This window comes from Scardinius erythrophthalmus (genome assembly GCF_964197995.2).
Source record: "Scardinius erythrophthalmus genome assembly, chromosome: 9".
In the NCBI taxonomy this organism is placed as follows: domain Eukaryota; kingdom Metazoa; phylum Chordata; class Actinopteri; order Cypriniformes; family Leuciscidae; genus Scardinius; species Scardinius erythrophthalmus.
In genome coordinates, this window is record NC_138229.1 from 4,751,853 (window position 1) to 4,775,215 (window position 23,363).

The 23,363-nt window shown below is 39.1% G+C and overlaps 1 protein-coding gene across 1 annotated transcript in view; it reads left to right on the forward strand.

Moving 5' to 3' along the window:
* The first annotated feature begins 970 nt into the window (after positions 1-970).
* gna11b (guanine nucleotide binding protein (G protein), alpha 11b (Gq class)) overlaps positions 971-23,363 on the forward strand; it is a 53,187-nt gene continuing 30,794 nt past the window's right edge. The window contains exon 1 of the mRNA XM_081374006.1: positions 971-1,933. Coding sequence (XP_081230132.1) covers positions 1,798-1,933 — 136 coding nt within the window. The 5' untranslated portion in view covers positions 971-1,797. The remainder of the gene's footprint in view (positions 1,934-23,363) is intronic.

Consider the following 23,363-nt stretch of genomic DNA (forward strand, 5'->3'; position numbering starts at 1 on the left):
TATATATATATATATATATATATATATATATATATATATATATAGCTGTACATAACAGATGTACAATAACAGATGTATATATCAACAGAGAATGAAATATATTTTCTTTATATATAAATAAATAAATATATATATATATATATTGATTTTTTATATCAATATGGTACAATATTATCCCATATGGTATCAAGAGATTTCCCATGCTATTTCAATCAACTTGGATGTTTGTCCAAGTCATTTCAGCTCAAATTACAATAAACCGATTTTAAAAAATGATTGATTTTAAAAAAATTGTAAAAAATTTTAATCATATAGCCTAATAAAAAGTTGAAAAAAGTCTTCTATTTTGATGTGATTAAAAATACTCATCCCATAAGGGGAATAAGCAGATATTATTATTAATAGTAGCATAGTCTATTTACAATCATAGTATATTTATCTAGGTAACACTTTATTTTACAGTGTCCTTGTTGTACATATGTTACATGTACTTACCATAGACATAACAGTTGCAATTATGCATAATTACATGCAACTAACCCTCAACCAAATCCTAATCCTACCCTAACCTTATAGTAAGTAGGCTACATGTAGTTGCTTAATATCACTCTTAAAAATGTATTTACACTGTAACAATGACACCTTAAAATAAAGTAAAACTGCGAATGCCACTTTTGTGTGTGTGTGTGTGTGTGTGTGTGTGTGTGTGTGTGTGTGTGTGTGTGCAGAAATCTGCTCTAAAATGCGAGACTCCTGTGAAAGTAATAGTGCTCAGCGAAGTGCACACACTATTTCCTCAGAATAAGAGACACGCCCCGGAGTGAGCGCTTTCAGATCAGAATGCCTGACTGACTTTGTGCCGTCGACCAAACTTGACAGTTCCTGTTATCCGCACGCGCACAGTCCCCGCCTCTCCTTTCCCTGTCAATCACCCGTGGAATCACACTAGTCTAGTGTGCGCGCGCACGCAGCTCCGCTGATGTAGGAGGAGACGCTGCGTGCTGTCATCCGCACACAAAAAAGTGGCATATTCCATTTTTAAAGGCAACGGGCTTTTTCCCTCCCTTCTTCCAGGATTTTAAAAATTTCTACAAGTGTCGTGACTGACTGAGAGCTTTCATTACATAAAAACGACACAAAACGGAATGTTTTTGACATTATTCATTGTGAAGCAGTGACGCTTCATTCACCCCGAACGGACAGCAATTCCTCCTTTCCAGAGGAGTTTTTTTTCCCTCCGTTTGAAGGGGTGGATACGGCTGGAGAGGAGGGGGGGGGATAGCCAGGAAAAGTGGATGTCGCGACTTTGCGATCTGTCCCGTTTTCACCGGGACCCCTGTTGGTGGTGAGCCGCCGCGGAGCCGTTTGTGGGAGTGTCGCATGTAACTTACGCGAGGGATAGTTTGTCCTGGATTTTTCAATCATTTGCGAGATAAGGCTCCCGGACCTCCTTCTCCTCGTCGACTCTATCCTCCCGGTTTTTCTTCCTCACGTACCTCCGTGATTTCACCGCGGTCCGTACGCGGGGTAGAGGCTCGCGTTCGCCGCGAGAGGACTGAACGCAGCGCGCGAGGCCCCCCGGCCCCCTCCCCCACTCTCAAACCCCCTTCAGATCATCTCCTCACCTCCCTCTCATTTTTCCCCTTCTTTTTCTTAATAGTTTACCTCAGAGAAGGAGAATAAAGGGGTTATTTCATTTTTTCGCGCCTTTTTTCCAACGGCTACTTGAGCGAGGTGATATATATATTTTTTTTTTCTGGTTTCTGAAGCCCCGACGAGGCCAGTAAAGCAGTGGGGATGACTTTAGAGTCGATGATGGCCTGCTGCCTGAGCGAAGAGGCCAAGGAGTCGAAACGGATCAACGCAGAAATCGATAAGCAACTGCGTCGAGACAAACGCGACTCGAGACGGGAGTTGAAGCTGCTTCTGCTCGGTACGGAGACCGCAGTTGCCGCCGCCGCCGTTAAACTCACTCACACACACACACACACACACACTCAGTCAGTCGACAGGTTTCGCTGTGGTTTTCAGCTGTGACTTGTGGTGCTAAACACACCACCTCCGTTTTAGTGTGGTGGCGGGTTGAGGTGTTTGTGGTTAATGTTTTTTATTTATTTATTATTATTCAAGTGAACAGTACCAACGTTACAAAAAGTGCTAAGGCGTTAGCGCTTTAGCATATGTGGGCCGAATGCTGGACAGGGCCTGGCATGCAATGCAACAGCACACAAATCTCAGCATGCTCTCTGTTGTGTGCATACATGATAGTGCTTGTCATCATAGGTCTTCCTATATAATCGTACATTAGCTAGTTAATTTTTCTAGCTGTCACTTTTGTGTTATGAGTCAACCCAAGTGGTCTGTTGTGTGATGTTGCATTGCATGCTGCTTGATAAGAGCTATAAGAATATGTGCAATCAATAATGAGTTTACTGAATGGCAGGTTTGCTCTAAAGGATGCAAGGTGTCAAGTGCAAATTATATGAAACTGTTTTGTGGTTTGTGTTACTGCATTACTCCTGTCAGATTACACTATTCAAATTTTAGGGAAATTATGCTGAGGTTTGGGAGATTGTCAGCTGAACGTTTACAGCTTTAGTGATTTGAAGGATAGAAATAGGCGTAGTTTTGGTTTGAAGATGGGGGGGATATTTATCTAGTTTATTTATTTTTGCTAAATGGTCTTTTGTGGTAGGCCTATCAACCACATTCAAATATGGTTGATAACATAACAGCAATAAAGTACTAGCCTAGTTAACAATTACTTGTTTACATAGGATATATTGTGTATTTTATATTATTTAAGCACCGAAAACGTTTTCAGTTTGACTGAATTTTACTTAAATACTATTCTTGGAATATCTGAAATCCAGGTTTTATATCTGAAGGTCCAGACTTAGCTCTTGCACTTTGACATTATGAAAAAGTAACATAGTTATTGTAATTTTTTAACTATACCAATTGTTAAAATAAATATAATTACAGGTAAGACCATTGATGGCGCTTCATTACCATGCTAAGGCCAATTTTAACATATTTATTTCTTTTTATCTATAACATTAGTTATGAAAAATATTAGCCCACACATAGAAACTATATCTACAACAATGCCACAGTTGTGATATAAATCTTAAGTGAACAATCTATTCCCTTAACAGGTAATTCTACAAGTTAGTCAACATTTACCTCAATAGAACGTGATAAATTCTAGTAAAGGTGGTCATGAGTAGTTTAACAAGCTTTCTAATGTATGTTGGTGCAGGATGATATTCTCTCGTCTTTTCATCAGTCTTTTTTTAGTTTATGTAGCTGTTTTAGATCACGTTTTACTTTCTCCAGAGCATCTTAAAGTGGCAAATTCTCAATAGAATTCAAATGGGTCTCACGTTTTATCACTAATAGTGAACGTGCGCAGAGTAAATGGTGATTAGCGCGCCACGCATGCACAATTAAATATTACATATTGCGCAAGTAATTAGGCTAGTTCGTATGGGAACTTGGTGCTTAAAAAGCTCAGAATGCACGATGTATATAATTAATTAATAGCCTGATTATATGTTTCCATTAACCATGGTGTATATTGGGTGGTTACATATATAGACACTTTTCTGTGGCTTGCAAAGGATGTTTTTCCCTTGATAATCTTCAAATTAATTAGAAAAGAAAAACAATTAGTTTGTAGGTATCAGCCTTGAGCGCTAAACATCAATCAATTTATCATGTCAGTCGGTGCCACCTGTCAAATTTGGGTCGCTGTTGCACTTTTAACAGTAATTCCTGGGTCAAATATTCTCAAAATGGTGGATGGTTATTGCCTTATGAGGGCGTGAGTGCTCTGGACTCTGGTTACTCCCAAGGAAGGAGAATTGGATGCTTTATCAAGCTGTGAAGTTTGGTTGCTGTTCTGTGTATGACTCAGTGAATTGGTAAGCGGTGATATCTGACACGGACAACCCGTCATTCATTTCCTATTAGTCAGGACTGTTCTTCCGCTTGAAACCACAAAATGAGTTGCTAGTATGGATCATAAAACACTATGAAACTGAGCAGATAATAAAGACAGATAGGGAGAGATGGACAGAAGTATGAGTTTTGGTGACATCATGTGTTAAGATGATGTCCTATTGACCCTTCGCTAAACTCCGCCCACTTTGGTTACGGTTGACGAGCTTCACACGACATTGGAATGAACTTGAAATTTGCTTTTTCAGCAAAATATGCCACATTATTCGTTCATTATTATTTCCCCCCCAAATATCATCTGCCATATTATCAACCTATTGCTCTTTTTTGATGCTACAGGTCTATAGGCGTCCCAACGAGGATGAACACGTTTGATACCTGATTCAGTACCTGTAGAAACAAGTTATGTTCAATTAAACTTAATATTAGACTATCTGCTGATATCATTTTCAAATGAGACTTAAAGCATTTTTGGATGTGTCGCTCATCAGAGTGTTTCACTGAAAATGTTAACAGAAATTGTTAGCTTGTTAGCTACAGTATCCAAGGGGGCGGAGCTTAGGAAAGGGTCAGTTGACTTGAAATTTGCATCTTTAATATTTGGAGTCTACTTAATACATTGGCGAACCAGTATTCAAGATTGTAGTACCCATTATTTGAAGTTGCCCACCACTCTAGTCTGGTGAACTCTAGTTAAGCGAGAACAGGAGCAGTTCTGTAACAGTGAATGATTGTGAGGACACAGTGGCTCCTATGTGGCTCCGTGACCTCTGTGAAAATACAAGAGTTCGACCTTTACCGCTATGAGAGAATTAATAAGTAAAAGTTCTCTCCCTGTCTCATTCCCTATCCCTATCCCCATGCCACCAAAGGAAGTATATAAAAAAGCAGCTTGTTGGTGCTCAGTCATCCTATTAATGGCCCATCCTAAATAAGTTAAAACTGTCAGCCTAACTCTGGATAAGTCTTGGCTAGTCTGGATTAGCCAGGACCTTAATAGGCTTTGCGAACACATATTTGCTTCCATTGCTGATACCATATCTGCTTTTGTGTTAACCAGCTTCTCACTCTGTTAAAACAGCTTAGGCTAGTTAAGCTTTGACAAATTGTGGTTATTAGTAGGGCTGGCCGCTATTTCAGATATTCACAATGATTTTGTGATGATTTTGCTGCACTTTATTTGGTCACACATTTTGGGATCCCTGTCGTACATCTTACATGTATTAGAGGATTAAGTCTCTGTGTGACTGTGGTATTATTCATGTTTTGGAAAAAAATATAAATAATTGCTGGTAAATATTGCAGCCTAACACAGCCAAGCCTTGGCACAAGATTTTTACTGTATTTTAGACATTTTTGACATTTTGCATTAAACATTGTTCATTATACATTCAATTGGCTACAATTGCTCTTTAGGTTGTCTCCGAAAAATTAATCTTTAAAGCCATTTTAAACCAAATACATGAAGATAATAGTCTGGAATATATAAAATGTTATATGTTTTTCTTAGTTAATTAATTCCCTGGGAATCAAACCCATGACCTTGTAATTGCTAATGCTGTGAGTGATCTACTTTTTTCAAACTAATGTAGAACATCTTCTGATATTCTCTTAGAAACCTTTAAAATTATTTTATCATCATTTTATTCCAGAAAATAATCTTTCTCGTGCTTTTGGGCAGGGCTGTTTTGACAAGCTTATATTAAGATCTCATATAGTCACAAATTGAATGAATATGTAATCTTAATGCCTGTATTATTAAGATTATCTCTGTGTGGCTTTACAGTTGGTTTGGGCCAAAGGTAATGCAGATTCACTGTTACATTTTGTGAAATGTAGAATTTGTCCTATTTTTAATTGACATTAATTGCACTTTCACGCGGAAACATACTGGGATGGTGTCCCATTTTTACTATGCCGCAAAATGGAAAAGCAAGTGTACTGGATGTTCAAATGAACAGGATTTAACATTTGTATTGATTTTTTTTTTTCTGAGGTGACTTTTAGAAAATAATGCATTATTATTTTAAAATAATGTTTATGAATTTCCTGTTGCTGTCTGTGCTTAGCGCTAAAGTAATGTGCCATGTATTTGTTGTACATATTTTTTTGTCCTTTGAGATCTCAGAGAGTTATTGTGAAGCTGTCACATCTTGAACTGAAATCTTTATATGTTGTCATTCATGAATTCGTTTCCAATGCACAGAGAATTTGAACTGTAAACCTTATATTTTCTGTATGACTTCTGAAGCAATGTAGTGTTTGTTGTGTTTTAACCAACCTTAAGTACAAGAGCTCAGTCCTGCTTCTGCAGAAAATAGAATATGCAAAAAGAAACAGGATATTATTCCATGCTCTAGGGTTTCTGTTTTTTTAAAAGTAATAATACATTGGAGGTGTTAAAAAATGCTTGATCACTAGCGACACTCATGCGATGACACTCGATGAGACACTAGCGACCCTCATCCATGCATATTTTTTAAGTTTTATTTGTTGTGTTAAGAGGTTAAGTCTGTGTTGTATGGATCCTCTGATCTGCTCAAAAGTAATTGAGAAGAAATACACAAAGGAAATTCATGTTTTCTTTTAGAAGAAAACATCTATGCATAGCCTATATGTGCACTCACTCACTCTCCCTCATTTGCGTGTGAGTGGGACATTAAGTGTGAAGTTGGATTTCCAAAAGCAGTGACTATTCCATGATTGCTCATTTAAGAAATTCCTAGAGATTCCTAATTATGCAATCAAGAAGCATTCAGAAAATATGCTGTGCCTTTCTGTCATCTTATTGGATCCAAGTATGACATCTTCACCAAGTTGTAATCTCATGCATGCTCCCAATTAAGATGTTCTCCCTGATGATGTAATTATACTCTTAATTTTAACAGTGTGTTTTATGGACCACAGAAATGCTTTCAGCCTTGCAACTTTTACATACATTTAAAGAGTTAGTTCTCCCAAAATTAAGATCTTTTTGATGAAATCTGAGAGATTTCTATCCCGCCATTGAAAGCTACGCAACTACTATTTTGACTCTTCAAACTGTTTATAGACATCGTAAAACTAATCCAAATTAATTGAGAGGTTGAGTCCAAATTTTCTGAAGAGACCTGATCGCATTATATGATGAAGAGATTTAATTTAGTCTTTTTTAATTCACATAAAAGCATTGATGTGCGAGAACAACTGTCATTGGTTCTTGCAGAAGCTCAAGCGTGCTGCGTAACACGAGAATAAACCTCATTGGTTCTTGCAGAAGCTCAAACGTGCTGCGTAACACGAGAATAAACCTCATTGGTTCTTGCAGAAGCTCAAACGTGCTGCGTAACACGAGAAGGAACCTCATTGGTTCTTGCAGAAGCTCAAACGTGCTGCGTAACACGAGAATGAACCTCATTGGTTCTTGCAGAAGCTCAAACGTGCTGCGTAACAGGAGAATGAACCTCAATGGTCCTTGCAGAAGCTTAAACGTGATGCGTAACACGAGAATGAACCTCATTGGTTCTTGCAGAAGCTCAAACGTCCTGCGTAACACGAGAATGAACCTCATTGGTTCTTGCAGAAGCTCAAACGTGCTGCGTAACACGAGAATGAACCTCATTGGTTCTTGCAGAAGCTCAAACGTGCTGCGTAACACAAGAATGAACCTCATTGGTTCTCACTGAAGCTCAAACGTGATGCGTAACACAAGAATGAACCTCATTGGCTCTCACTGAAGCTCAAACGTCCTGCGTAACACGAGAATGAACCTCATTGGTTCTCGCTGAAGCTCAAACGTCCTGCGTAACACGAGAATGAACCTCATTGGTTCTTGCTGAAGCTCAAACGTGATGCGTAACACAAGAATGAACCTCATTGGCTCTCGCTGAAGCTCAAACGTGATGCGTAACACAAGAATGAACCTCATTGGCTCTCGCTGAAGCTCAAACGTCCTGCGTAACGCGAGAATGAACCTCATTGGTTCTCGCTGAAGCTCAAACGTGATGCGTAACACAAGAATGAACCTCATTGGCTCTCGCTGAAGCTCAAACGTCCTGCGTAACACGAGAAAGAACCTCATTGGCTCTCGCTGAAGCTCAAACGTCCTGCGTAACGCGAGAATGAACCTCATTGGTTCTTGCTGAAGCTCAAACGTGATGCGTAACACGAGAATGAACCTCATTGGCTCTCGCTGAAGCTCAAACGTCCTGCGTAACGCGAGAATGAACCTCATTGGTTCTCACTGAAGCTCAAACGTGATGCGTAACACAAGAATGAACCTCATTGGCTCTCGCTGAAGCTCAAACATCCTGCGTAACACGAGAATGAACCTCATTGGTTCTTGCTGAAGCTCAAACGTGCTGCGTAACACCAGAATGAACCTCATTGGCTCTTGCTGAAGCTCAAACGTCCTGCGTAACGCGAGAATGAACCTCATTGGTTCTTGCAGAAGCTCAAACGTGCTGCGTAACACGAGAATGAACCTCATTGGCTCTCGCTGAAGCTCAAACGTCCTGCGTAACGCGAGAAATAACCTCATTGGTTCTTGCTGAAGCTCAAACGTGCTGCGTAACACAAGAATGAACCTCATTGGCTCTCGCTGAAGCTCAAACGTCCTGCGTAACGCGAGAATGAACCTCATTGGTTCTTGCAGAAGCTCAAACGTGCTGCGTAACACGAGAATGAACCTCATTGGTTCTTGCTGAAGCTCAAACGTGCTGCGTAACACCAGAATGAACCTCATTGGCTCTCGCTGACGCTCAAACGTCCTGCGTAACGCGAGAAAGAACCTCATTGGTTCTTGCAGAAGCTCAAACGTGCTGCGTAACACGAGAACGAACCTCATTGGTTCTTGCAGAAGCTCAAACGTGCTGCGTAACGCGAGAATGAACCTCATTGGTTCTTGCAGAAGCTCAAACGTGCTGCGTAACGCGAGAACGAACCTCATTGGTTCTTGCAGAAGCTCAAACGTGCTGCGTAACGCGAGAATGAACCTCATTGGTTCTTGCAGAAGCTCAAACGTGCTGCGTAACGCGAGAATGAACCTCATTGGTTCTTGCAGAAGCTCAAACGTCCTGCGTAACGCGAGAAAGAACCTCATTGGTTCTTGCAGAAGCTCAAACGTGCTGCGTAACGCGAGAATGAACCTCATTGGTTCTTGCAGAAGCTCAAACGTGCTGCGTAACGCGAGAATGAACCTCATTGCTTCTTGCAGAAGCTCAAACATCCTGCGTAAGGCGAGAATGAACCTCATTGGTTCTTGCAGAAGCTCAAACGTCCTGCGTAACGCGAGAAAGAACCTCATTGGTTCTTGCAGAAGCTCAAACGTGCTGCGTAACGCGAGAATGAACCTCATTGGTTCTTGCAGAAGCTCAAACGTGCTGCGTAACGCGAGAATGAACCTCATTGGTTCTTGCAGAAGCTCAAACATCCTGCGTAACGCGAGAAAGAACCTCATTGGTTCTTGCTGAAGCTCAAACGTGCTGCGTAACGCGAGAATGAACCTCATTGGTTCTCGTACATCAAGGGAACATGCTTAAGTTTCCGTTTACCACAACTGATGTGTGAGTTGATGAATGTTTAAATGTGAATAAAAGCTTAAATTCAGTCTGTTCATCATATAAAGCGATTGTGTCTCTTCAGAAAATTTTGACTAAACCGCTCAAATTCATATGGATTTTTTTTTTACGATCTCTTGAACTTTTTGAAGCATCAAAATGTTAGTTGCATAGCTGTCTATATGGAGGGACAGAAATCTCTCAGATTTCATCAAAAAGATCTTCATTTGAGTTCCGAAAGTCTTACGGGTTTGGAACGAGATGCGGGTGAGTAATTAATGACAGAATTTTCATCTCTGCGTGAACTAGGCTATCCCTTTAACATGCGTGTTGTAATGGGTTTAATGGACTGTTCATTTGTTTTGTATATTGCTATCCCATATATTGCTATCCCATGGGATATATTGCTATCCCATTTGAACATATGATGTTTGGCCCATTTCATTCAGAAGTCTTAATGGTCATAGTCATTATATTTTAGCTCATCGTACTTCTTCTTTACCCGTTTGAACCCAACTCGGATGTTTGAAATGGTAAAAAGTTCATTTTATTCAGCTTCTCGCTGGCTTAGTTTGACAGGGACATGACTTCCTGCCAGTGCCATTCATTTTGCTGCTCGCTTCACTGCTCTTCTCCACCCTTTCCCCCGTCCATGCGGTTTGTGCTGCCCCTGGTCTGCCCTGAAGCCCTTATCAGGCTATGGAAGGGCCAGGCGCACTGGGCCTTGTGTCTCTCTGTACTTGGTCAAAACAGATTAAAGCTAGAAATTGTCCCCCAAAATTAAGTGTCCTCTGTTGGAATGGACAGAATTGTGGAACTGATGCTGGGATGTTTTTTCTTGCACTGGGCTACATTCTTGCTAGCCAATAGTTTCAGGTGTTGACGCACTAGCACTATTCTGACTTCAACCTTGACGATTTTATAAAAGGATGAGTTGAATGACCATTGAAGCAGTTTTTAAACATGATCCCCAACTCTAGACTTTAAGCATGCAACACCGCAACAGTGTTATTTTATTATTATGTATATATTTATTAAGCTTTAATTTTTATGTTCAGCTTGTTAATTTTCTATTTAGCTGTAATTTATTTTAATTTCAGTTGGAGTTTTAGAAAAATAAGTTGAAGTACTAAAATTATTTCAGTTAGTTGCTAGGGTGCCAAGGCAACGTTTCTATTTTCCATTTACGTTGTGTACATGTACGTTTTTATAGTATTTTATTATATTTTATTTCCACTTTTAGTTAACAATAACAACGCTACACAGTAACAAATAGGATGTCACAGTCTAGTAAATATATCACAAATAATAAATTTAAAATAAGAAAATATATAATCTCCACTTTTTTTGTAACAATGATTTGTATTTTAGCTTTGTACTACAAGTTTGAGACTGGGCTTGAGGCGATTTACCAATGTAATGAGTACAATATTTTTTTGGGGGGGGGTCCATTTACTGTAATTTAGATATTGTCTCTTTTCTTTTTCAGTACCTTTTAACATTGTTTTTTCATGTGTTTTTCTTCTATGTAGAAGAACCTTTGTAGTCTTTCTTGTAATTGCCTTGTTTAATGAAGTTGTAAACGAAAGTAGCCAAGTGGTCAATCTGTGACTTTTAGATTCTCTGTCAGTCACGCGTCTTCTCATCATTCAAACTTACAGGTCAGCATTTAAAATTACACTTTCATACTCAGTGGAACGCACCGAGTTTCTTTGCATAAGTTGCCATTTCCGGTCTCTTGCGTTTACAATGTGTAGTTTAACTGTGTCTTTACACAGAAGCTTCTATGTGGTGGGTGGGCCAGTGTCATTGTGAACAGCAAAACCAGACAATTTTATTTAAGCTTTTTATGCACCAAAATGGCCTGGTGATGTGTGTGAGTTTGTATTGTTGACAATCTGTTAGCATTGGCAGCAGTTGTTTTGGAGTGCTGTGTTCCTGGCTGCCCTACTGAAGATTAAACTTTGGTTTTAACGGCCACATCATGTTTCAGTAAGGGCCTTGGCTTCTGCACACACTTTCATTTTCAATTGTAGTGCTCCCAGGACACATCCGTCTTGTTTTGTTTTTCATAAGAAGTCCTTTACTTTGTTTTCAGAGCAACAACTGTTCTCCAGTCAGTCGCTTTCTCTGCTCCCTCCCAAGCAAGGCTTCACGGTGGTTTCCACGTCCAGTGCAAACAAGAGGATTTGCACTTTGGACTTCCACCTAGCAGGCGTCGAAACTCTTGGCCGGCGTGTGCATCAGGTGTCTGCGCGGGGCTTTTGTTTGCAACCCACCGTCGCAGAGCATAATGGATATATGAACATGCTGAGACATCCGTCTTGATCAAATAAGGCAGTGAAGTCATGACTGTGCCTCTGTGACAAGATGCTATGACAGCCCAGTCTTGAGCTGGCGGGATATTTCCTGTCGCTCCTGTCCATGTTAGGAGAGCTAATAGACTGAGTTTATCACAGAACCACCCGCTTTCTCTGCTTAGAGAACAGTGGATCTCTGTGGATGATGTTCCTGCCAGATGATTTTCCACCAAATCACTACCAGAACTAGGGCTCAGATTTTGTTGTTGTTCATACAGTGAGGAAAACAAGTATTTGAACACCCTGCTATTTTGCAAGTTCTCCCACTTAGACATCATGGAGGGGTCTGAAATTGTCATCGTAGGTGCATGTCCACTGTGAGAGACATAATCTAAAAAAAAAATCCAGAAATCACAATGTATGATTTTTTAACTATTTATTTGTGTGATACAGCTGCAAATAAGTATTTGAACACCTGAGAAAATCAATGTTAATATTTGGTACAGTAGCCTTTGTTTTCAATTACAGAGGTCAAACGTTTCCTGTAGTTTTTCACCAGGTTTGCACACACTGCAGGAGGGATTTTGGCCCACTCCTCCACACAGATCTTCTCTAGATCAGTCAGGTTTCTGGGCTGTCGCTGAGAAACACGGAGTTTGAGCTCCCTCCAAAGATTCTTTAGGTCTGGAGACTGGCTAGGCCACGCCAGAACCTTGATATGCTTCTTACAGAGCCACTCCTTGGTTATCCTGGCTGTGTGCTTCAGGTCATTAAGACCCAGCCTCGACCCATCTTCAATGCTCTAACTGAGGGAAGGAGGTTGTTCCCCAAAATCTCGCAATACATGGCCCCGGTCATCCTCTCCTTAATGGAGTGCAGTCGCCCTGTCCCATGTGCAGAAAAACACCCCCAAAGCATTATGTTACCACCCCCATGCTTCACAGTAGGGATGGTGTTCTTGGGATGGTACTCATCATTCTTCTTCCTCCAAACAAGTTTAGTGGAATTATGACCAAAAAGTTCTATTTTGGTCTCATCTGGCCACATGACTTTCTCCCTTGATCATCCAAATGGTCATTGGCAAACTTAAGACGGGCCTTGACATGTGCTGGTTTAAGCAGGGGAACCTTCCGTGCCATGCATGATTTCAAACCATGACGTCTTAGTGTATTACCAACAGTAACCTTGGAAACGGTGGTCACAGCTCTTTTCAGGTCATTGACCAGCTCCTCCCGTGTAGTTCTGGGCTGATTTCTCACCTTTCTTAGGATCATTGAGATCCCACGAGGTGAGATCTTGCATGGAGCCCCAGTCCGAGGGAGATTGACAGTCATGTTTAGCTTCTTCCATTTTCTAATGATTGCTCCAACAGTGGACCTTTTTTCACCAAGCTGCTTGGCAATTTCCCCGTAGCCCTTTCCAGCCTTGTGGAGGTGTACAATTTTGTCTCTAGTGTCTTTGGACAGCTCTTTGGTCTTGGCCATGTTAGTAGTTGGATTCTTACTGATTGTATGGGGTGGACAGGTGTCTTTATGCAGCTAACGACCTCAAACAGGTGCATCTAATTTAGGATAATAAATGGAGTGGAGGTGGACATTTTAAAGGCAGACTAACAGGTCTTTGAGGGTCAGAATTCTAGCTGATAGACAGGTGTTCAAATACTTATTTGCAGCTGTTTCATACAAATAAATAGTTAAAAAATCATATATTGTGATTTCTGGATTTTTTTTTTAGATTATGTCTCTCACAGTGCACATGCACCTACGATGACAATTTCAGACCCCTCCATGATTTCCAAGTGGGAGAACTTGCAAAATAGCAGGGTGTTCAAATACTTATTTTCCTCACTGTATGTGACTCAGATCTGTTTTTTTCTCATGACAGTGTGAACAGCACAAACCGCATGGGATCTGATCTTTCCAATTCTGATTTGGGCCACTTCCATATGTGGTCCTAAATCTGAACAGGGGTGTGTTTCCCTTACAAACGACACAACTCGCTGCTTAACTACCATAGTATGATGCATCGTTGAAGAAATCAACTAGCTAGTCGTGACTGTTTCCCAGGGGCGGACTTTACCATTAGGCAAAGGTCGGCAATTGCCTTGGGCCCCGAGCTACCTAGGGGCCCCCAAAATGCCCTATTAACTTATGTCTAAGTTTTTTTTTTTTAATTATATATTTCTAAAACTCCATTTGCGAAAAATGGCATCAAATCATTAGTGTCGCAGACAGGAGGGGGCCCCCCCGCCTCACTACATTGGATTATTCCATTATCTCACTTACTGCGCATCTGCGAAAGTGACAAGGCTGTGCCAAAAAACTGACGGAGAAAAGAAGTGATTGACAGACAGAGTGTACAGAGTAGTAGACAGAGTAAAAATGAAGCGAAGCTAGCTACCCAAGCGGTGCTGAAAAAAGGAGGAAGCGGGAGGAAAGCAAAAAGTCCGTAAAGGTGCGCGGCGCGAAAGATAAACAACACGCAGTAACAGGAGGACTGGGAAATACACAAACAGAGCAAGACGAGTCTAAACGCGAAAATTTAAAGTTTCGAGGTTACCCAAGCGGCTCAAATAAAAGAAATAAGTGAAAAGACGCTGATAAGTATTATTACGGCTACTGTTGGGGATACAGATCAGGAACAACAACGTCCAAGTCCAACGCACAGAAAAATCGTGAAGCAAAGAGGACACGGAGATCGACAGACAAAACTGAGCAGTTTATGAATCATGATATTTAAAAAAATCTCAGCTCTCAGATTCTGTCAATTCTATAACGAAATACAAACAATAAATACCGTTTTGCCGTTTTAATGTTACGTGACAGATTCCTATAGCGGCACGTGAACTGATCATCTCTAGCTAATAGTAAATAAACACGAATTAACAATGTTGAAAGATACAGTATAACTTACCGAAATGTATAATCCTCTTTCATAATATCGATCAATAAGTGTTTTTCAACCGTGGAAAGCTGTAAAACAGCTGGAGAACAATCGTCACATAACTTTACCTCAGGAAAGCCATTTAATTGGCTAGAAAAATAAGAGCTATTAGAGAGTATTTGGCTAAATATGTGTAGGCTACTATATTACTTATTTTAACCTTAAATTATACCAGCTGATAGGGCTTTTTTTTCTTGAGAAAAAGTAACGCCTATCTTGTGAAACGTTACCTAATATTTATCCAAATAAGTCAATATTGAATCAAATCACAAGAATTGAATCGAAATGGTGAAATTTGTCAAGCAAAAAAAAAACAAAAAAACATAGCTTACCAGAAATTGTACCATGTAGGCTAAACATTGTAACATGTTTCTGTTTAGGAGTAAAGAAGTGTATGCAGGGTTTAAAGGGGACGTTTTTTCTCCTCTCTAACCTTTACATCCCCGTAGATTAGCTTTACCTGCCTATCCACCATTCAGTCCATACATATTTTTTTCGCTCTCTTTTAAAGATTGGATGGGGAGGGGGCCCATAGCTCTACCTTGCCTTGGGCCCCCGATTTGCTAAATCCGCCACTGCTGTTTCCCAAAACCGTACTGTCGCAAATTGATCGTTCAACCACGCTGGTTAATGATGTCATGCACGTGGTGGAGTAATAACTTCTTGAATCAGTTTGAGATCGAATTAACGGTAGATGTTTTGTAGGGCTGGGTATCGATTCAGATGTTACAATTCGATTCGATTTCGATTCGCAAGCTCTCAATTCGATTCGATTTTTCGATTTCGATTCTAAATTAGATTTCGATTCGACTCAATGAATATTTAATACAAATCCTATATTTATTAAAAAAAGAAAAAGAAAAGAAAAGTGTTACAGGTTAACAATCCTCACATAAACCCATATAAAAACATTGCATATAATTTTCATCCGTGCCCTTCCTGTCTAACAGCTAGGCCATATACAGAAATTGAATAAAGTTATCAAACAGTCTGCGCTGCATTAATTATAAATTATATATTTATATTATATAGACTAATCAAAGTTACAAAAGTTCTTTAGTCAAGAGTAGTGAGTGTTTTTGTCTGTTCCCTTTGTTCTTTGATTAACTTTAACGACAGAGATAATTAGTGGCTACTGTGTACTGTCCCTTTAAGACCAGCCGCTGTTGACAGAGACGCAGATCTCACACGCGCCTCATTCTCTCACGAGTCATAACTTTTCACATTCATCATAAGACTGCTCTTATGTTATGAAAATACTCAACAAAAAGACATTTTGGCATAATTGTGTGTGTTATTGTTCGTTCAAGCGCGAAAGATAACTATTCTGGGCTGTCTTGTGCGCACGCTCGATATCATCGCAAGTTTTTCTGTGTCACAGTCTCGACATTCACAGGCAGCGAGCTCTATTTTGTCTTGTCGCGCATGAATGGTTTAAAAGCATTTGCATGAATAAGAGCGGGATCATGTAACACTAGCCAAAGGATGACAAAAAATTAACAGATGCTGCATTAATTGCGTTAAAAGCCCAAATTTGTTTATTTCATTAAAAAAAATCGCAGCATTTTGCGTCATATACCCTAATTGCGTATTGGCTTGACATCGCGATTGCGATATGATTAAACGTGCAGCACTAATTGAAGTTATTTTATGAATTAGATAAAACTAACAAAATCTCACAGCATTAGCTATAAAATTGAGTTTGCGAGACTATGAACAATGAAGGAAAACTAATACTTGGGTAATAATAGACAAATAAAGATGGAAAAAAATCGATTCTTGGCGTTTGAGAATCGATTTTGTATCGACCACATTTTAAAAAACGATTAATCGAAAAATAGATTTTTTTGCCCAGCCTTAATGTTTTGCTATAAATTACGGACATGGCATCTGAGGACTATTTCTAATTTTTCTCAGTTTTTTCGCTTTATTTCCAGATTCAATCATAGACTCGTTCTTAGAGCACTAAGTCTTTTTAGTCTTCAAAAACGACGCTTTAAATCTCTTGACAAACAAAAAGACGTAAATTACATTTGTGTGTATTCTAAATAAGATACAGATTGTACTGAATGGCTTGCTTATTTTGCTCAAGACAAGGTTTTAGTCCGCAAACAAGAAACTGCTTCTAACCACAGGTCGAGAGCTGTGTCGTTGAACACAACTTTGCAATGCTGTTTGCGAATGTTCATTTGAACTATGGTTTCAGGAAACACTGACTCGCTGAACTTTTCGCATCCTCGTCTTAGTTTCTTTATATTGCCTGCGCATAAATTCGCTGGCTTCCGCGGCAGATCACATTATAAATAAACGCGTAATCGCTTACTTTAGTGTCCTCCGTGTTTTCTTCGGTATGACTGCGTGCTGTGTGACGTCTTTTTATCATTCTTTTGTGCATGCGAGTCAGTTCAGGACCATGATCTGTTTGCACTGGAATCTGATATTGGCCACATTTAAAACAAGTTGTAAACAGCTATACAAAAAAGAAATCAGATCTGAGCAATAAATCGGAATTGAACGCTAAGGCTTGCAGTGTGAACGTAGTCTAGGATACCAAAATGCATTGCAGCATTATGATGTTTTAATCAGCTGGTGTTTTACCTTCTCAGGCCCCATCCACAAAACATCTGATATTTCTAAAACAAAGAGTTTTCTCTGCATTTTGGCCTCCCATCCACCAAAGATCCACCAAATATAAAGTGTGAGTTTAAATCGAATTGGCCACAACAACAAAGTGGAATTTACTGAATTACAGTTCAAAGAGTCTCAACAGGCAATGGCATTCTGGGAAATTAACGGGATAGTTCACTTGAAAATGAAAATCCTGTCATCATTTACATTCAAGCTATGTTTCCATCCAAAGTTGCCAATTTGACGCCAAATTGGAATATCGCATAAAACATTTGCGAATAAAGCACAATTTCCATCCAGTGAGCCGAAGAGAACAAAATAGTCACTTCCTGATAAACTAGCACTAAATATCTCTAAGAAAAATGAAAGTTGCCGCAGTAGGAGAAGCCATTCTCTAAAAATAATTTTGTGTATAATAAATTATGCCTCAGAGCGCGCAGACGAATGCTGCCGTTTGGGAACACAGTCGTGTAATACAGTTCATTTCATTAAAATACAGACATTTCAGCATTTCAGATGCTGTGCAACGATATCGGTCCGGTTTTTTGATAATGATGGTGGATGCTGGGTATTTGGTTGTGGTCTGGTGTTGTAGATTTGATTGCATGCTTGCAAGTGTTTTTTATTGTTGCTGTTTGTTGTCAGGAAAAATGTTATCACCAATTTATTGCTTGCCGACTTTATGGGAACGTCTTAAAGCATTTTTGTATTGTCATATGGAAAAAGAGATTTGCTACATAACATTTTTGGTCCACATGTACATAAATCCTTCTTTCCCCTAAAGGTCCTTGCACACTGAGTCAGAAATTCTCGTTCGTCATAAAAATTCGGATCGGGTTCGATTTGCTGCATTTTTCGCATCTGTAGCAAGTATTTTGAGAGGTGTTTTGTCAATTCAGAGCCACCGAATGACGAATACAAAAAAAACGCATAAAAAAAATTTCTGACTAAGTGTGCAAGATCTTAAGAATGATTTCAGAATGTACCTGTGATGGTGCATTTCAGGTCTTGTTCACAAAATTTTTCCTTGCATTTTGTTAATATTCATTCGGGCTGCACGATATTGAAGAAAAGTGCGATATGCGATAACTCATTAAATAATGCGATATTCGATATGCGATACGATAATGCTTAAAGTGTGTAAAATAAACTTAAATTATCTTTAAAATATATTTAAAATTATATAACCTACATACGTGTTTCACATTCTTTTTGCTGCAGTGTTGTACTGTAGCATAAGAAGTGTTATTTTAACATCAGTGTAAACCACAGGGTTTAGTGTTTCAGGTAGGCCTACATTAGGTTTATTCAACAACAGAAACTGAATGATCAAATGTAAAAATAAAACACTGCTTTCACTGTATGAATTAAATACATCCTGACTCTTATTAAAGCTACAAAAGTTATTCAGCCAAGAGCAGTGAGTGATTTTCTCTTTGTCTTTTATTCATGACCCCAGTTATTGCAAGTTGTTGCGATATGCATATCGCGATATATACATTTGCGATATTTCGATATATTGTTCAGCCCTAATATTCATCATGCCTTCAGTCACCTACCTATCGTTCCTTCAAGGCCAGTATCAGAATTTCGCATAACAGCAGGCAACTGGAATCCTGAAGTGTCCCTAACGGTAGGTGATGTCCTCTTTAATGAGGCTGGATTTTAATTGGCCGTGAGTCCCTGCTGTTACTCTTATATAAGCAGCCCCTCATCTTAACCGGCCTGTAGAGAGCGCTGTTGTCTGAACCGCACATGCTGCCACACACGGCGCCAAACGGGGCCAGGTGGTCTCGGAGGAGAGCTAAGTGAGAAAGAAGCGACACAGGCGTGTTGTGCCTTGCCCTCACGATGCTCAGAGAAAAATAGTGAGTATTTTCATCCCAAACTTGCTGTTTGGGTTCTTACAGTGAGATTACTAAGTGAAGGATCTCTATTTCTCTGATGTGTGTATTTATAGATGTTCTCTCTGTTATCCTTGATGAAATTCTTCAAGGTGATAGACTGACCTGACTTCTGAGTTCGTCCTCTGCTCCCCCTGTGCCAGTATTTATAGAACAGGTGCCATTCTCCGGCAACGCCACAGAGACCTGCAAGGATAGATGGCACACACACACATCATTCTTTATTCCTGTCTTTCTTTCTTTTCATTATTTTTCATCTGGTTAGGCTCAGTCATAGCATACAACGAACAGAAGTTGAGTGGCCAAAAAATATGACTTTGTATGGTAATCATGTATCTAATTATACACCGCAAACCTCGAATGGCCTTTCCTGTTGCACACATGCACGTTTTTCCTTTTCTTATCCTTGACACATTTAACAGATCAATTTCCTCACAAAGTAGGCCATAGAAACGCAAGCCCACTGATGGAAAGGAACAGAAAGGGAGCTTTTAGTTGAGTAGATGTGGAACACAGGCAGTCTTCTTGCCATCTCATTGGTAGCAAACATTCGTTTTCTTGACAGTTACTCGAAGATGCTTGACTGTACTCGCGCTTACATCCCAATAGGGTTGGGTATCATATTTGAATTTTAATGATTCCAATTCCGATTCTTATCAATTCCTAATTTCGTTTCCATTAAGGTAAAAAGCCAACAAACTTGGATAGGATATCATTCACATTAAGTCTTATTTCAAAACATTAAATTGTAGACGAATACCACGAACAAAAGGCTAAAGAACACTCACAAGGAACTTTTGCCAATGGTTTAAAAAACAACTAGCATAACTAATATAAATTTCAAGCATTATTAAAGGGATATTTCACCACTGGAAAGATGAATGTGTATTTAAATTGGGTCATTTATGTAGTAGAAATGTGAAATTATTTTAGAAGTTGGTGCCTTCTAGTCTGAGAAAAGCCAGAAAATGTATTTTTGGCTCATGTGGATGAAAGACAACAACTCCCAGAATGCACTTGCTTCGCTGCCCTACGAGGACACTTCCAAGCCACGCCTACCGGTTACAGAGGGCAGTATCGGGAGAAATGATACAGTTAGGCTACTAGTCGACTGGAAACTGAAAAGACGGCGTTTTATCGTGAGATCCCCCTATGGGCGGGTTGAAGACATGCGGAACGAGCTCCTCCTACTGGCTGGAGTCTCTCACCTCTGGACAAAAGAGCCTCTGATGACGATAAATGGCGATTTTTGCGTCATCTGAGGTTTTTTTCCAGACACACAATACAGAAATCTCTCGTCTCAGGGGGACATGAGGGAGGGAAGCACGGTCACTCGAAAATACTACCGGTTTCTACTGATACAAAGCTTAATGCTAATCGGTGAAGTATCCCTTTAAAGACAAGTAAACAATCAGTAATTTAAAAAACACAAATAAACAAATTAGCAATTGCAACTGAAAAAAGATACGATTGAAATTTTAAGATTTTAAGATATTAAGGTACAGAAACTAGACAAATGTAGGATAACACAGCACTCTATAAATAAAATATACATTACAAATATAGTTACAAAAGTTATTCAGTCAAGAACAGCGACTGAATTTTCTCTTTATCTTTTGTTGATTGATTAATGTTATTATAGAGATGGCAGCAGGAATTTTAGGCTGCTGTCACTTTAAGAGCTGCACGGATCCAATATACTGTTACACATGCATTTTTTTTGTCAACTGTTTGCGTTCACCTAAGACATAACCGACTGTGTTCACGAGGATATTTTGATATATTTGTGTGTATTTGTCCGTTCAAAAATACGCTGAAGAGAACTCTTCAACTCAGTATCGCACACTATACAGTATGAGAGGCGGCTTTCTGTACGCACGCATTGGATGTGTCCGCAAAACAAAACAGCGTGTGGGTCTTCTTGCGCTTGAATGGTTTAAAGTCATATTAAAACGCACACAAATGAATCAAAGTTTTCGATTCCTGAACTTAAGTATCCGATTCTGATTCCCCAACTCTACATCTCAACCATTCTAGTATAATAATAATAATAATAATAATGCATTTTATTTAATGGTGCCTTATCATAACACCCAAGGTCACCTCACAAGTAATATACAGGTCACTGCATAAGACAATACACACAACAAACAAGCCGCATATACAGATAAAGTGCATTAAAGACTCAATACAACATGTTATGAAAAAGCTTGTTTAAAAAGATATGTCTTAAGACGTGTTTTAAAAGTCATCAAGCAATCGCTATTGCGAACATCAAGGGGAAGAGAGTTCCATAGCATGCAGAGATTAAACATAGCATGATTTGCCTCTTTGTTAATCATTGGCTCGTTGTAGGTGTAATTTGAAGGACAACTGGTGTTCATCTAAAGGTTTGATGAGAAGGGCTATCAACCATCTGGTTACCAGGGTTGTGCTTCATTCAGAATTGAATCGAATGGAATGTCTTTTAAATTCCAATTTAGTTAAAGAAGCCTTGAAGTATGAAAATATATAGGCTTTATGGGCTTATGTTTGAAATCCTATGTATAGAAATTTGTGTTTAGTTTTCTATATTTAGTTTGATCATATTTAATAAAATACCTTTTGTGTTCCAAGGTTGAAGAACACAATCTGTATTGAATTTCTTCAGTTCAGTCCTCTTCCTGTTCCTTCTTGTGTGTGCTATGGGTCGTTCAGTTTAAATCCACAAAATCATACTCTTGATCTTGTTTTGCAGTAAAATGAACATATTTTAAACAAGATCACTTATTTGAGAAGCAAAACAACCAAAAAGCAGAAACTATTTGCCAGTGGGGTTAGAAAAATAAACTTGTTTTCTCTTTGAATTAAGTTTATTTTTCTTACCCTTTTTCTTGATTTAAGCTTACTAAATTTTGTCGGAATATCTTGTCATTTTGCTTCTTAGGTAAATTAATCTTGTTTTAAGGATGTTTACAGGAAAACCAAACAAAAAAAATAATCTACACTAACACTACAAAAAGTATAATCATTTGCCAGCTTCACTATCTTATTTTTTGCTGGTCCAGCACCAAAACAGTTTTAACCAGCCGAGACTAATAATGCTTTCACAAGAATTAAGCGTAGGTTCAGGCTTGTTTATGTGTTGGTTACTGTTCTCCTTTATGGAAGGGAAAGACCTTTTTAATTGTTATTGGCTCTGTCCCTGCAGCATTTCCTGTTTTCCTGTAGTAGCGCTGAGACATGGAGCGTCCCTGGTTTTCAGCATTCCCCTCCGTCACTCATAAAGAGCACATTAGGAACGGGAGGCGACACTACCAGTCTACAAGTAGCCATTCATTAACATTACATTCCATCCAGACGGCAGCCTTAACTAGGAATCATAAGGCAACTAGTGTGAGGAACCGCATACTTCAGAGAGATGACAGACGGCTTCAAAATGAGAACTTTTTTAAGGCCAGTAAAATGGAGTCTTTGGTTCCGTTAATAACCTTTTAAAAAGCAGCCGAGACGCTGTTGTGCAGCTGTGCTTGTATACACTAAAGGCTGATTACACCAATTTCTCAAAGTTTCACCAACACATTTTGGCCTCCTGAGAGCTTTATGTTTTAGAAAATTCTATTGATTTATGGGATCATAAAAGGCCATGATTTGCAGAAATATGGCTATGCATTATGTTGTTAGGCAGGGTGTGTCTGTGAAATGATGCTCTTATTATGACAGCATCACATTTAGGAATAATTATTAATGTGCAAATTATTAAATAATTCGAATTTTTTTTTTTTGCTGAAATAGAGACTTTCAGTTTCATTTGAGCTGTATGTTCAGAACACCTTGTGGGAGCAACTTTTGTTTTTAATGTCTTTTGTTTAGCTGATTAAGTGAATATAGTTTAGTTTAACAGTGGTCATGTGGTTTTAGAGATCATTGTTGGTACTTATTATAGTTTGTCTTATCTCTGTTCTACAGTTTAAAGTGCATAATCAAGTGTCAGAGGTCGGAAGTGTGTTGATTCAAGTCACTTTTTAAAAGTTGTCTTGTTTTTATTCTCAGTAATAGAAAGTGACATGACATGAAGGCCAAGTATGGTAACCCATACTCTAAATTTG